The sequence below is a fragment of the Penicillium bovifimosum genome (assembly GCF_028826915.1).
Source record: "Penicillium bovifimosum strain IBT 22155 chromosome Unknown utg000006l_segment0_segment0, whole genome shotgun sequence".
NCBI classification, from domain to species: Eukaryota; Fungi; Ascomycota; class Eurotiomycetes; order Eurotiales; family Aspergillaceae; genus Penicillium; species Penicillium bovifimosum.
The window spans coordinates 2,807,914-2,822,242 of record NW_026622715.1 but is presented as its reverse complement, the minus strand read 5'-3'; the positions used below and the strand labels follow the sequence as shown (position 1 = coordinate 2,822,242).

The window sequence follows — 14,329 nt, the reverse complement described above, 5'->3', positions numbered from 1 at the left end:
CTTTGATATCCGTCAAATACCTCTACTTTCATCGTCTACTCGGTTCTACATACACACACCATGAATCCAGGCAATGATAACTGGCACTCCTCTGGTGGGCCGCCGTCGCATCCTGGCATGGATCAAATGAACCAGCCGCCTCGGCCCCTGGGCTCATTTAGGTATGAACGATCATCCATGGTTGAGAATGACTTGATCCCAGAGACTAATCGGACATCTTTGCGTTTCAACAGTCAGAACCCCGCTCAGCAAGGCCAGGCTTCACAACCCTCTGGCCCTGTTCTCCCGCCTCCAAGCGGTAAGTTCTTCTTGGTGCACCAATGGATTTTCTTGTGTCAATCCAGTGTTTAGAGAAGTATGTTTGTACTGACTTGTGAAGGCCCTTATCACCCTAGTCAGTCAGGCGGCCATTCCCTCCCCGGGCTAGCAGAATTGAGCCAGACCCACGGGGGTCCGCACCAGCCTTCCGCGTACGGCCAGCACCCAGCCGGCCCTTCCCACAACAGCGGCCATTCCCTTCCCGGTATTGGTCGAGCCATGCAACATGCGTCGCCGCAACTCAATCGTGAGCGGGAGCGGGACTCCCGGGAGCGAGAAATCATCGAGCGACAGCGTCAGGAAGAAATGGCTCACCGCGAGCGTGAGCGGGAGCGCGATCACCGTGAACAAATCGAAAGGCAACTCGATCGCCGTGATCCACAACATCACCCTGTCCAGAGCCATACTGGCTCGATTCCTCTGCATCAGCCCGTGGCCAATAAAGTGCCCAACTCGATCCATGGCCCTGGTGGACTTCTCTCGACCCTGGGCGGAAACCCGCAGAATAGTCACCAGGGCGGACCCCAGTCTGCTGCTGGCTTGTTCGGGCCTCAAATGCAACATGGCGAAGGTACACCCCGCTCATACATGCAGCACCCTGGTGGTCCTCCTGGACAGCCTATGATGGGGTACAATGCAGCTGGACAGCAGATTCCTGGCAATGTTGCAGCTCTTGCCCAGGGCCAGCAGCCAATTCTCAATGATGCGCTTAGCTACCTTGACCAAGTTAAGGTACGCTTCGTTGACCAGCCTGATGTCTACAACCGATTCTTGGACATCATGAAGGATTTCAAGAGCCAGGCGATCGATACTCCCGGTGTGATTCAACGCGTGTCAACGCTCTTCAATGGTCACCCCGCCCTTATTCAGGGCTTTAATACCTTTTTGCCCCCAGGATACCGCATTGAGTGTGGTACGGAGGACAACCCTGATGCTATTCGTGTGACCACCCCGTCTGGCACGAACACACTCAGCATGCCGCGTGCAGGACGGCCCTTCGAGACTATCACCAACCCACCTCCATCGAGCGATCCGCACGGTCGTTCCGACCTTTATCGTGACCAGTCTCGAGCTGGTTGGCAGCAAGGACAACAGCAGGATCAACAGCAAGGACCTGCCCCAGGATCGTACTCTCCTGGTTCTCGAATGATGGGTATGTACCCACAGGATGGTCCGGGACCTGCTCAGGATCACCATTACGGCTACCCCACCCAGCAGGAACAGCAAGCTGCATCCGCCATGACACATCAGCAAGATCACCGCGGTGTGGCGCAACTTCAAGGCGCTGCGTCAGCAGCTTCTGCTGGTCTGGCCAGATCCTCTCTCATGGGAGTCTCTGGTGCCGGGCCTAATGCTAGCCTCACTCAGCCCATGAACAACTTGGCTGGCGTCGGAACCGGTATGCTCCAGGGCGCCCAGGATCTAAACAAGCGTGGTCCCGTGGAATTCAACCACGCCATCAGCTATGTGAATAAGATCAAGAACCGTTTTTCGAGTGCGCCCGAGATCTACAAACAATTCCTCGAGATACTCCAGACTTACCAGCGGGAGTCGAAGCCTATCCAGGATGTGTATGGGCAAGTCACTCAGTTGTTCAACACCGCGCCTGACCTCTTGGAGGATTTCAAGCAATTCCTACCGGAATCTGCTGCACACGCAAAACAGGTTGCTGCGCAGCGCCAGGCTGAGGAGCAAGCTCCTCTGAGCAATCTTCGGAGTGAACCTCCCGGGTTCATCTCTCAGACACCAAACCGGGATGTGAAGATGCCCCCCCTTGGCCAGTTTAATGTTAAAGACTCTAAGGAGAGCAAGAAGCGCCGCGGGGGCGCAGGTGGTGTCGGCTCCTCTATCTCAGGACCTGCCGGTGCAGACGCTGCTCGCTTTGCTGAGGTGAACAGAGGCGCAGGGCAGTTCGGAAATGCCAGCAAGAGAGCGAAGTACAACAATGGAAAGCCCTCCGTTGATATGGCGAATGTTTCGCCCACTCTGATTCCTGCTCTGCCAGAGCCTCTTCCTCCCTTGGTTTCAATGACTCCCAGCCAGGAAGAGATCGCGTTCTTCGACCGCGTCAAGAAGTTTATTGCCAACAAGCAAGTCTTCAGCGAATTCCTCAAAACCTGCAATCTGTATACCACAGATCTTGTTACTCGTTCCGTTCTTGTCAGTCGAGCGGAAGGATTCATCGGCTCCAACGCTGAGCTGATGAACTGGTTCAAGCGGTTCATGAACGTGGAGGAGCCAGAGGATAAGACTATCGATCCCAAGGCGAATCCGGAGTCTGGTATTGTCAATCTGGCTCATTGCCGGTCTTTAGGACCCAGTTATCGACTTCTTCCTAAGCGAGAACGTCAAAAGCCCTGCAGTGGTCGCGACCATCTTTGCAACTCCGTTCTCAATGACGACTGGGCCTCACATCCCACTTGGGCCTCGGAAGATTCTGGTTTCGTTGCTCACCGCAAGAACCAGTACGAAGATGCTTTGCATCGGATTGAAGAAGATCGTCACGATTACGACCACTACATTGAGTCTTGTGCTCGAACCATCCAGCTGATTGAGCCTATCTGCCAGCAGTTCTTGTCCATGACCGATGAGGAACGGGCCAAATTCGAGTTGCCTGAAGGTCTCGGTGGTCAGAGCGTGGCGATCTACCAGCGTACCATCAAGAAAATCTACGATCGCCAACGAGGCCAGAAGGTGATTCGGGAAATGTTTGCTGATCCATGCCTCGTCCTTCCCGTCGTCCTTTATCGTTGCAAGCAGAAACTCGAGGAATGGAAGTCTTGCCAGCGCGAGTGGGACAAGGTCTGGCGCGAACAGATGCAGAGAGCATACTGGCGCAGTCTCGATCACCAAGCCATCGCTACCAAGCAATCCGAGAAGAAGCTCTTCGCGACGAAGAATATACAGCAAGAAATACAAAGCAGGTTCGAGGTATCGGAATCCGCTCGCAAGAGCGGATGGAACCCGCCGTCGTATCAGGCTGAGTTTTTCTTCAGCGACATCGATGTCCTCTTGGACTGTGTCTACTTGCTCATTGTGTATTTCGACCGAAACACCAATGGCTTTGGCGCTGATCCTCAGCGACTGATCAATTTCATCAGAGATTTCATCCCTGCTTTCTTCGGCCTCGACCGTCAAACTTTCAACATGTTCGTTGATGAAGTTTACCTTTTGATCACTGATGAAGACAATTACGATGATGTTCCGGCCGGAAGCCGCAAGTTGAACACGCAGAAGCTGGATCTCCTGCGTGAGGCTCTTGTGACTGGAACTGCGGCCGAGAAGCCCGCTTTCGAAGATGTGGATATGGATAATCATAATGAGACCCCTGTTGTCCGGGCTCATTCTCACATCTCCGAGTCGGAGGACACCTTCGATGTGGCCGAACTGCGGTGGATGGAGCACCCTGGAAAGGGCAATTTCAATGTTGAGCAAGAGTACACACTCAACGAGAAGTACAAGAAAAAGGAGCACCACATGTACAGCAACTTGAACATCTTCTGCTTCTTGCGTACGTTCGAAATCCTTTACTCGCGTCTTGTGAGCATCAAGGAGCAGGAACAGTCGGCCCACGAACAGGTTCGACGCGGTCAAATGCCCAAAGCCGCCCACGACTTGTGTCTGATCGACCGATTCCCCACTGACTTTTTCTATGATATTGGTCCGGATGCCAACCTTTACAAGCAGGTTGTCCGCATGTGCGAAGAGGTGATCAAGGGTGACATCGATCAGATCCAGCTGGAGGAGACCCTCCGTCGCTTCTACATGCAGACCGGATACCTCCTGTACCATCTGGATCGCATCTTCTCTTCGATTTCAAAATTCGTTGCTTCAATCTTCACAGGCGATGCCCGAGACCGCAGCTCGGATATCATCAACTTGTTCTTTAAAGAACGTGAGAAGGAAACCACCACTCACGATCAAGAACTACAGTACAGGAAACAAGTCGAGCGGCTTGTTAAAGAAGGGGACGTCTACCGCATCACCTTCGTGAGTGCCCATTTCCTATACCCTGCTTACCCTGGCACCAGCTAACCTCCTTCACAGTTCCCTGCCAACCACCGTGTCACGATTCAAATCCTGACAAACGAGGACGCAACGCTCGATACCAACGCCCTGACCCCCGAGGAGCGTTGGTCCTACTATGTCAACGCGTATTCAATGCGCGACCCGACCGAGGGCGTTGAATTCGGCAGAATGCGGATGCCATTCCTGAAGCGGAACCTCCCGCCCAAGTTGGATGAAGAGGAGGAGTACGACCGGTACTATAGTACCCTCCAGCACCACGACGGGCTCACGATTCGCATCTGCGCGAACAACTACACCTTGCTCTACCAGCCAGATACCCACGACTGGTTCTGGCGTTCCAGCGCGCCGGTCGTCGACAAGGACGCCGACGCGGACGCCGTCAAAGCTCAGGCCGAGCAGGCGAAGAAGGAGGCCGCCGCCCTCCGCGAGAAACGCCATGATCGCTTCTCCGAGAAGTGGGTGAACAACCCCGCCTGGGCTCGCGGGCTTAGCAAGGACGAAGTGGATGAGGCGAACCAGCGCTTCCGCTCCTGGGTTGCTGGCTCCGGCGGCGTGGATGGCCCTACGGCCGCATCCGAGGGAGCTTCGGCCCCGGCTGGCCAGGATGTGGAGATGGCTGAGTAGGTGTGGTGTTCGGGGGTTGGGAGGGGATGGCGTTTGGTTTTCGTATTTTTTAGCATGTATGAGTAGTTGCTTTTCTTTCCCTATCTTTATTCGAATTGTTTTGAGTGTTGTATCTCTCTCCATTCTACTTGTATCGGACGTCAGTTGTAGTCTACACATTTCCTCGATACCTTTCTATCCTATCTCCACTTCATGCGCATTTGCCCAAAATCTACAAAGCAGACAGAGTTACCAGAGTATCGGAAGATTTATCGGAATAGCGTCTTTCCGCATAACTTGACCTATCTTCCATCTGACTAAAATGTCCTTCCTTTCATCATTCATTAGATCGACGAAACACCTTCGAGAACCACATTTGTTATTCTTTCTCTGGATATCATGGCAGCAGTCCAAAGGCTAAGCGAATCGATCTATACATTTCCTTCTATAACCGATCACACGCTAGATGATATTGAAAGTCTCTGTCATCTAGATAACGGTCATGATCGACGCGTTCCGTGTTACGGACTTGGACCGTTAGAAGTCGTGCCTCTGGAAATCCTTCAAATGATCATTCTACAGCTTGATTTTCAGTCAATAACACATTTTCGACGCGTCAACAGACGAGCAAGGCTGGCCGTGGACCAGGTCCCGCAATACAAACAAATCATTATGCACGTGCCAGCCTCGATCCGAGGATGTCTCAGCATCAGAACTGGATCTTCTTTTTCATGCCAAGATCTATATGATAAGCTGCGTATAGCTCATTGTGACAGCTGTGGTGACTTTGGTGGCTACCTATACCTTGTCACTTGTCGTCGCGTTTGTTTTCTCTGCTTTACCGAGATGACCGACTACCTGCCACTCCTACGAAGCGACGTGATCCGGAAATTTGGACTTCGCTCAGAACATCTAGCAAAACTTCCTTCTTTCAAGAGTGTTCCTGGTCGCTATTCATCCCGCGGAATCAAATGTCGCCGTCGAATCACTTTATTTGATCATTCTGCTGCACGTGAGGCAGGACTCGTTGTGCACGGCGACAGCGTTTCAATGAAGCAATACACATCAGAGAGACTTATTAAGAAACTTGAAATCCACCGGTCTCGAAAGGCGACATCCACAGGACCGAAACAGCGGCTGCCCAGGTCTGAAGACTCGTTTGACGGGTTTTCATCTAATCCGCTACGTTTCATGGCAATTATTCGAGCGCCAGTTCTTCATGCTCGCGTGGCAGAACCAGAATGGGGGTTTCATTGTACTGCTTGCAAACCTCATCATTACGGCCGTCCACTACATTGGCGCCGAAAATATACGACGGAGAGCTACCGGGATCATATTAGAGAGTGTGGAGAGATCATTGGCGGCAAGCACAAGCCTGAGTCCTGAGTGAACTGGTGAAAAATGAAGAGTTGATTTCAGAGTTAACTTGAAGATCACCATCGCAGGAGCTGCAGAGCCTGACGCTCGCTTTGAACTTTGCTAGTTTGATATACCTCGATGGCGCTTCCCATCCGTTGGCGGTATCTCAGACTCTGCCCTATCTGCGCATTTCGTCCTTGCCAACACATGGAGGTGTGTTGGTGTGCTTGGTACGATTATTAAAGCGCATGTTCAGCCTTCAGACGGTCAGACCTTCGATCAGGAAGTATCCAATTAGGCTTGACGCGCTAAAAGCCTGGGAGAATATCATGTGAAAAGGTCTGAGGGTACTGAAGTAATGTGCACTACTACTCGACTAACTATGTACCTAGTTATGTACACAGTGAGATGCGTACTCCGTGGTTGTCAGCCAATAAGGCAACGGTTCAGCTAGTGCGTTGAACGGCCAATAGTAGTATTTTTTGGCGCCAGGGATCAGGCAGGGGCCCAGGGGGTATTCTCCTGGCTTATTCGGTTCTTTTAATCCCACTGAATATAAACGAAAGCACGGCTACGATCACCCTTCATACGACATACACTTTCTCTGTCTACTTCCAAGCTCGACAATATGAACAACCCAATCGAATTGCTCCAAGCAGAAGCCGACGAAAATGATCAGAGTTACTTTCGCCTCCTGGTCAACGGCCGCATAAAATATGTCACAATAGACCCCGGTCTCTACAATGTCGAAGATATGTGTTTCGGTCCATCACTGATCTCCCTTCTCCCCCTCTACCAACTGGCGAATGGAATCTTGGACTGGTGGCCAAAAACGAAAATGGCCAACCGCACTTCGCCTCTGCAACCCAGACCGCTTTTCCCAGCGTCCAGAATGTCTGGCACGAAACCTCTGTTGAATACACAGAGCTCGAAGTCGGGGAGAAGTTACGAACGGGTATTTACGAAGTCAAATGCCATCTCTTCAACGAGCCCGTTGTGATTAAATTCGCCCGCTTCGACTGGGAAATCCAATATCTAGAGAATGAAACCACGGCCTATCAATGGATTGAGGGCTATGAGATTGGTCCGCGGTTTCTTGGCCATTTGAGAGAAGATGGTCGTGTTATTGGATTCTTGATGGAACGTATTAAGGATGCTAGACATGCTGGGCCGCAGGACCTGGAGGCTTGTCGGCAGGTTTTGGCGAGATTACATGACCTGGGGATTCATCATGGAGATACGAATCGGTTTAACTTTCTTGTTCGTGGTTCAATGGCTGTTTTGATTGATTTTGATTCGGCGAGGAAGTGTGATGATCGAGATGCGCTGGTGAGGGAGATGGAACTCTTGCCAGATTCTCTAGGGGATTTATCGCGGGGAGGGGGTGGAGGACTTCTTTGATCAGTGCCCGTTGACCAAGTGGTCCAAGTTGTCTGAATGAACAAAGTGAGAAGACTAGGCAGTCTGGGTGGAAGGGAAAAAAACTACTGTCAGTACCCGAAGGGATTGAGAGACTAATAATGACCTCCTCGCCGTTTGACAGCATGGATAGGAACATGTAGCCCATGTATTCGCACATAGATACATCAACCCTTGTCCTCCCTTGGACAGGCTCATTTGTTCAAAGATTTATCTCGTAGACTCGTATGAGATCTATCATCATTCATCATTGTCAGAGCCCACGTGACCTCACTTTCACCTGACCACTGTTTCTCCCACAGTCCTTCCCATTTCTCCTTTCTCCTCAGTGCATTTAGGATACTAGAATACACATGTTATCTTCCAGTACCTTCCCATAGGTTATGAGCGCCGTTTGCCGCTGAAGCTATTCAACACTGGAGAACTTCATCCTTGAGACAATCGGTTTTCCCACTACCTCCCTCATAAGGGGTGCAGCACCACACCCCGCCCCTGAATTGTGAACCCGCAACACGAAGCGAACCCACAATCAAGCCCCGATGCGTGACAGCCTGACAGGCAAGGCGGTGTGCCAGGTCAATCGAAATTGGCTTGGGTAGGTTTGCTTTGTTAACCGCGTACGCTGTTGAGTCGGACAGAAGAGTCATGTTGCACGCAAGCATATGTTGATACTTAGCGGTGCCTTGACAGTTCAGCCAGAAGTGTTCGCCCTCGCGCCTGGCATATGCGATGGTCTTAGATCCGACGTTGAAAGACATCATGCTGCCTTTCATGACAAGGGTGATCTGAGCATTATCGAGAGCAGATACAGATATCAGGCTCAATTTCAGGCGCGGTGCGAGCCATTCCCTGAACTGCCAAGGCACGGCCAAGAACCAACATATGCTTGAGTGCAACATGACCCTTCTCTCCAATTCAACTGCGTACGCTGTCATTAAAGACAACCTACCCAAGCCAATTTCGATTGACCGAGGGTTTCAGATTGGGCATCTGGGAGTCCAAAGCTCATAATCTTGAGATTGGCCAGCTCTTTCCGTATGGAGCCGCACAACTCTAGACTTCCCGTCCGGCATCGTAGCCTAACCAGCTTTTTGCGCGCATAACTTGCGCGATTGATCTGCTCATTCCTTCTTGCCTTGAGACGATGGCGTCGTCGACGACATCGTCACCATCCGTCTTGTTTGTTTTTTTTCCCATATATCAATCGTTCACTTAACTTTCAGCAGTCTGTCCCAAACACTTCTTCATCTTCTTCCATCCCCTCAAGACGTGTTATCTTATTATTCTCTTGCAACTGTCTAGGCGGATGGAGACATGTTATCTTCTCCTCTGCAAAATGTCGTTGTCAAAGGAATGGATGGCCGATCTGTACCGGTCGGAGATGCATGTGGTGCCGGCATTTTGCAAATGCCGCATCGCAAACAGCAAATGCATTCCCGGCATATAGATGGGACCCTGCCGGGCTCGCGATCGCATCTCCGATATCGTCAACTTGTTCTTCAAGGATCGCGAGGAGGAGACCTACCACCAGGAAATCCAGTACCGAAAACAAGTTGAGCGACTAGTGAAAGACGGCGATGTCTATCGGATCACCTTCGTGAGCGCCCATTTCCTATACCCTGCTTACCCTGGTACCAGCTAACCTCCTTCACAGGTCCCTGCCAACCACCGAGTGACAATCCAAATCCTCCTCGATAACAACGACCTGAACCCCGAGGAGAGTTGGTCGTATTATGTGACCGCATATTCGATGCGCGACCTGCCCGAGGGCGTCGAATTCGCCAGGATGCGGATGCCTTTCCTCAAGCGGAACTTGCCCACCCAAGCTCGATGAAGAGGAGGAGTACGACCGGTACTACAGTACCCTCCAGCACCACGACGGGCTCAAGATTCGCATCTGCGCGAACAATTACACCTTGCTCTACCAGCCAGACACCCACGACTGGTTCTGGCGCTTTAGCGCGCCGATCGCCGAGAAGGACGCCGACGCGGACACCATCAAAGCCCAAACATGAACCACGTGTTCTCCATAGTTCTTCTTGTCAACAACTCTCCTCATGGAGCTTTACGCTGCTTTAGCTTCGACATAGCACTGCTAGTTTGCTCTCATTTTATCGACACCATCGGACTCTCTCAATATCCCATCAGAAGTTCAGAACTCACCTGGGCTGCCCAGTGGGGATGACAAGCATGTCGTCGTTCAACAAGAATATGGTCGTCATCCCCATCACTGCTGCTAGTGATGGGGATGTGAGTACTTGGCCGGGGAGCCCATATACTCACCGGGACGACGATAGCTGGCGTCAGAAGCTGGCAGAAAATTGGGTGAAAGATGCAGGCGCTTGTCAACAAGGTGAGTCGTCTCAGATGCTCTGATATAATGAGTGTGCTTCGTCACTCGATTCCCAATGACTGATCGAAACCGATCTAGGGGATGGAAGTGGTTGCAGTGAGTGCACTTTTTGGAAGTCGGTCCTGGGAGTACGGGCGACGGCGGGCTCGTGATTGTGCGGCGATATCTCGACATTCCTGGCACTGCTTCGTTACTCGATTCCCAATGACTGATCGAAACCGATCTAGGGGATGCAAGTGGTTGCAGTGAGTGCACCTTCTGGAAGAGAAGGAGGCCGCCGTCCTCCGGGAGAAACGTCACAATCGTTTCGTGGAGAAGTGCGTGAATAACCCCGCTTGGGCTCGCGGGCTCAGCAAGGACCAGGTGGACGAGGCCAATCAGCGCTTTCGCTCCTGGGTCGCTGGCACTGGTGCTGTGGCGGGCGCTGGATCCGAGGGAGCTTCGGCCCCTGCTGGCCAGGATGTGGAGATGGCTGAGTAGGTGTGGTGTTCGGGGGTTGGGAGGGGATGGCGTTTGGTTTTCTATTTTTTAGCATGTATGAGGAGTTACTTTCACTCGTCACATCACCCTCAAAATAAAATCCTTCTTCTCCCTCCTCTTCGTTGATATCGCCCTTCTCCTGCTCGCCCTTACTATTTCACGGGCAATAATGCCGAATCACAACTTGATCAAGGCTGGACTTTTTGCGCTTCTGGGCGCGTTCTTGGCTTGCCAGGCTTGGTATAATGCTTTTGCCGGCATGGCGGATGATAGTAATAGCTTCTGATTGCCGCCTGATATTCATTTCCCCTAGTCGGAGAAGGCGGCTGCTAGACGGGATAATTTGAGGGGTCTTCTAGGGGCGCTTGGTTTCTTTGCTCATTCTTTTTATATTAGAGATATAGATGTCGGACGACTAAGAGAGCTATTAGAGAGTAGATTTGGATTAACAATATATGGATATTGTCTCCTACAGTAATGTGCCCTCGTTATATGCTACGTAGTTCAGGGCGTCGAGGACTCCGACGGGACCAGCATGAATAAAGCCAGTCCTGCAGCCTCATGCTGCCCGAGCATCGTCCTCGCTTACAGGTAATAGGTTCAGCCGACACATACCTAGCTAAGAATAATGATAATAATTTTTCATTGTGACTACATACAGGTTCTCGAACAGAATCATGAACAGACCTTAGAAGCACCCACCACCCCGTAAACACCCCGGATATCATGGTTATGCCTCTGAAAGGGAAACGAAAAAGCACCGGACAAATCATACAGAATCATCAAACAGAAAGTCTCAAAACCGACATCAAATCATACATCATAACAGAAAGCGATCTATGCAAGATCGTCCATGCCGTCGCTCTCAGTCGCGACATCATGGCCAGCCGAAGGAGGCAGCTCCGGAATATCACCAGACTCCTCATCGGTCAAGTTGCCTCCATCACCGTAACAGTCATCATCATTATTCTCAGACGCATCAGCAAGACCAGAGCTACCCAACTTACTTGTCTGTGCAATTCCACCCTTCTTCTTTCCCTTCGGGTCCGAGGACGAAGAAGTGGCCATCGCGGGAGGCTCGGACGCAGGAATCTGAGCCTGACGGCGGGGGGCAGCGTTAGACTCGCGCGCCATCCTCATGATGGCCTGCCATTTCTTGTAGTCATCGCACCGCGGAGCTGTAGGCCCGCACTCGATACCGCAGAGCTGCGTCACGCCAAGTGTTTCAAAACGACAATCGCCCCGGAACCATGTTTCGCCCGCTGGGATGCGAGGGTCGGCCTGCGCGGAGTAGTGACGGCCCTCCATGACGCCGGAGACATCGTAGTCTAGACCGCGCGTGCCGAACATCAGTTCTGCGGCGAGAGGCTCGTAGCAACGGCCGATGACGGCATCTAGGGGGATGTTGCAGCTCTCGCCGTTGGCCATTTTGTACCAAGGGCCGTAGTCGCGTATACTGAGCTGGTAGAAGGCGGTAAGTGCCTGGTCGGGGGTGAGCGGTTGAGGGTTGTCCCCGGCTGTTGGGTCGTGGAATATGCGTGAGTTGCGGACGCGTGATGGGTCGTTGGTATACCCCCGGCCAGAGAGGTGAACTGCGTAGTGCTTGGCTAGCTGCTCTGGGTCGTCGTCGATGCAGTCTATCAGGTGGAAGTGGATCTTTGTGATAACCATCACATCGGTTATCTTTGGGACTTTGCCCTGTTGGAGATCAGAGTATTCGAAGCCCTCTGGTCTGAGACGGATGGTGTCCCCGATGAAGAGTAGTTTGCTACCGATGAAGATGCCCTTGCAGTGGATACTGCAATTTCCGTCTTTGCCGGCTATGTGGTATTTACGCACAACGCTCCAGGAGGACATCACGGTCATGGCGTTTTCAATAGATGGGTGCCATTTGTCCCGGTCCTGGTCTTTGAGAAAGATTTGCCAGGTGTTGAAAGGCCTGATATTCCGCAGGGGAACGTACGCGTAGTGCTTTGAATAGGACTTGTCGTCGCCCAGAGGGTCTGGTAGAGTCTCCACGCGGAATCCAGAGTAACTCAGACCGCGTGGGTCGTCGGGTGTTTCCATAATGCCCCCAGTGTGCGTGTCCTTTTCGGGAGTTTGAGTCACTACACCTGCACGCCAATAAGGCACACGATGCCAAAGGCCATCATTGGGAAGGATTTCATAACGGCCACTCGCGGGATTGAGCTTCAGACTACCGTCTTCGAGAGTCTCCGGGATCCAGAGAACAAGCTCACCACGTCGCGGGAGCCAGGCAGGATCAAAGCTCACTTTCATGCCGTAACAGGAAATCCATTCGTGGGTCAGAACCCAGTCGAAATTCATCGGTTGCTCAGCACGTTCGTCAATCTCGCCATTATCTAGCAATTCCATGACATACAGTCGCCAGAAATCTGCGCCTTCGGCGTCGGTGGGTTGGGGCGTATTGTCGGCTGGGGGGCTTGTTAGTGTGTGACTTATTCCACTGGGGTAATGAGTACTCACATGGTGGCGGCACAGCGGTGCTTGCCACTGCCTTCACAACTGAGCCCTTTTCTTTCATTTTTGGGTAAGTGACACACAGCTTGCACGGGCAGCTGTCGAGTGTCCCCTTGACGATGGCGAGAAAATGCGGCAAGAAGGTGACACTCGAGTTGAAGGGTTTCCCACTCGGATGCCCGAATAGATAAGAATCCTGTTTCCACAAGTCCGTTAGACAGAACTAAGTTATAAAACTCAGGGAGACTCACCACGCGAGGGGTGTTACGACGAGGCAGCTGGAACAGGCGGTATCCGCCTGGTAACTTGTCGATCATGTGAGGTACTACTTTGATGGGCTTTGTCAGTCACGAAGTAGAGACACGGAACTTTCAAAGTGCGAGGAGAGGATGGAGGTGGAAAGACAAAACACAAAGGGAAACACAACAGCCGGACAGAGCATAAGCCGCAGGAACCCAGCGTGTGTGCGCGTAACAATACGCATAACTCTAAGCAAACGCAAACAGGAAGCCACAAGAACATGCACAGTAACTTACTATATCTGAGCGTCTGAGACAACTCACCTTGTTCATGTGTGCCTGTATCTTTCACCCAACTATCGGCAAGCTTCTGACGCCAGCCTTGGTCCTGACGTTGAGTATATGGGCTGGTCGGCCAAGTACTCACATCCCCATCACTAGCAGCAGTGATGGGGATTGCCAAGACGGTTGTATTCCGAGAAGACATTCGTCTTCCGCACTGCGAAGCCCAGGCGAGTGCCGATGGGCTGGCGATGGTGGTTGTTAAAAGGAGAGCAAGGGAGTGATACGTCGCAGCTAACGCTGTGAAGAGTTGTTGACAAGATGAACTGTGGAAAACGCATGCTTCATGTTTGGTATTCCCATTATCGAGGCCGCCTTTATCGATAACGATACTGCCATGATCACGGATCTTTATCTTCGTACATACCGCTGCTTGGCTCTCTTTTTATCAACATCATCACCAGCCCATCGGCACTCACCTGGGCTTCGCAGTGCGGAAGACGAATGTCTTCTCGGAATACTACCCTCTTGGTAATCCCCATCACTGCTGCTACTGATGGGCATGTGAGTACCTGACCTAGCAGCCCCTATACTGAACGCGACGACCAAGGCTGGCGTCAGAAGCTTGCGGAGAACTGGCTCAAACATGCGGGCACTTAATGACCCTGCGAATTATGTTCCTTCTAAGCAATGAGCATGCTGAGGTAACCACCGCCAAGCAGAATAAACTACGGAGTACTAACTATTATACAATGCCAAGGTCAAG

The 14,329-nt window shown here is 51.9% G+C and overlaps 6 protein-coding genes across 6 annotated transcripts; 4 read left to right on the top strand and 2 right to left on the bottom strand.

Moving 5' to 3' along the window:
* Positions 1–60: 60 nt before the first annotated feature.
* On the top strand, positions 61–4,971 carry N7515_008710 (transcriptional regulator SIN3; the record flags this gene model as incomplete). Its single annotated transcript, XM_056669454.1, has 3 exons — positions 61–298; positions 380–4,308; positions 4,366–4,971. The coding sequence occupies 3 exons, from the start codon at positions 61–63 to the stop codon at positions 4,969–4,971; spliced, it is 4,773 nt and encodes a 1,590-aa protein (XP_056519284.1).
* A 1,966-nt stretch (positions 4,972–6,937) lies between these two features.
* On the top strand, positions 6,938–7,710 carry N7515_008709 (uncharacterized protein; the record flags this gene model as incomplete). Its single annotated transcript, XM_056669453.1, has 2 exons — positions 6,938–7,131; positions 7,194–7,710. 2 exons carry the CDS (start codon positions 6,938–6,940, stop codon positions 7,708–7,710), a joined length of 711 nt encoding a protein of 236 aa, XP_056519283.1.
* Positions 7,711–8,138: 428 nt separating this feature from the next.
* N7515_008708 (uncharacterized protein) lies at positions 8,139–8,501 on the bottom strand (the record flags this gene model as incomplete). The annotated part of the gene is made up of 1 exon (XM_056669452.1): positions 8,139–8,501. One exon carries the CDS (start codon positions 8,499–8,501, stop codon positions 8,139–8,141), a length of 363 nt encoding a protein of 120 aa, XP_056519282.1.
* A 563-nt stretch (positions 8,502–9,064) lies between these two features.
* N7515_008707 (Histone deacetylase interacting) lies at positions 9,065–9,743 on the top strand (the record flags this gene model as incomplete). Its single annotated transcript, XM_056669451.1, has 4 exons — positions 9,065–9,118; positions 9,176–9,325; positions 9,383–9,499; positions 9,555–9,743. 4 exons carry the CDS (start codon positions 9,065–9,067, stop codon positions 9,741–9,743), a joined length of 510 nt encoding a protein of 169 aa, XP_056519281.1.
* A 175-nt stretch (positions 9,744–9,918) lies between these two features.
* On the top strand, positions 9,919–10,561 carry N7515_008706 (Histone deacetylase interacting; the record flags this gene model as incomplete). Its single annotated transcript, XM_056669450.1, has 2 exons — positions 9,919–10,081; positions 10,347–10,561. The coding sequence occupies 2 exons, from the start codon at positions 9,919–9,921 to the stop codon at positions 10,559–10,561; spliced, it is 378 nt and encodes a 125-aa protein (XP_056519280.1).
* Positions 10,562–11,398: 837 nt separating this feature from the next.
* N7515_008705 (Transcription-silencing protein Clr2) lies at positions 11,399–13,359 on the bottom strand (the record flags this gene model as incomplete). Its single annotated transcript, XM_056669449.1, has 3 exons — positions 11,399–12,996; positions 13,049–13,238; positions 13,294–13,359. 3 exons carry the CDS (start codon positions 13,357–13,359, stop codon positions 11,399–11,401), a joined length of 1,854 nt encoding a protein of 617 aa, XP_056519279.1.
* Positions 13,360–14,329: the final 970 nt, after the last annotated feature.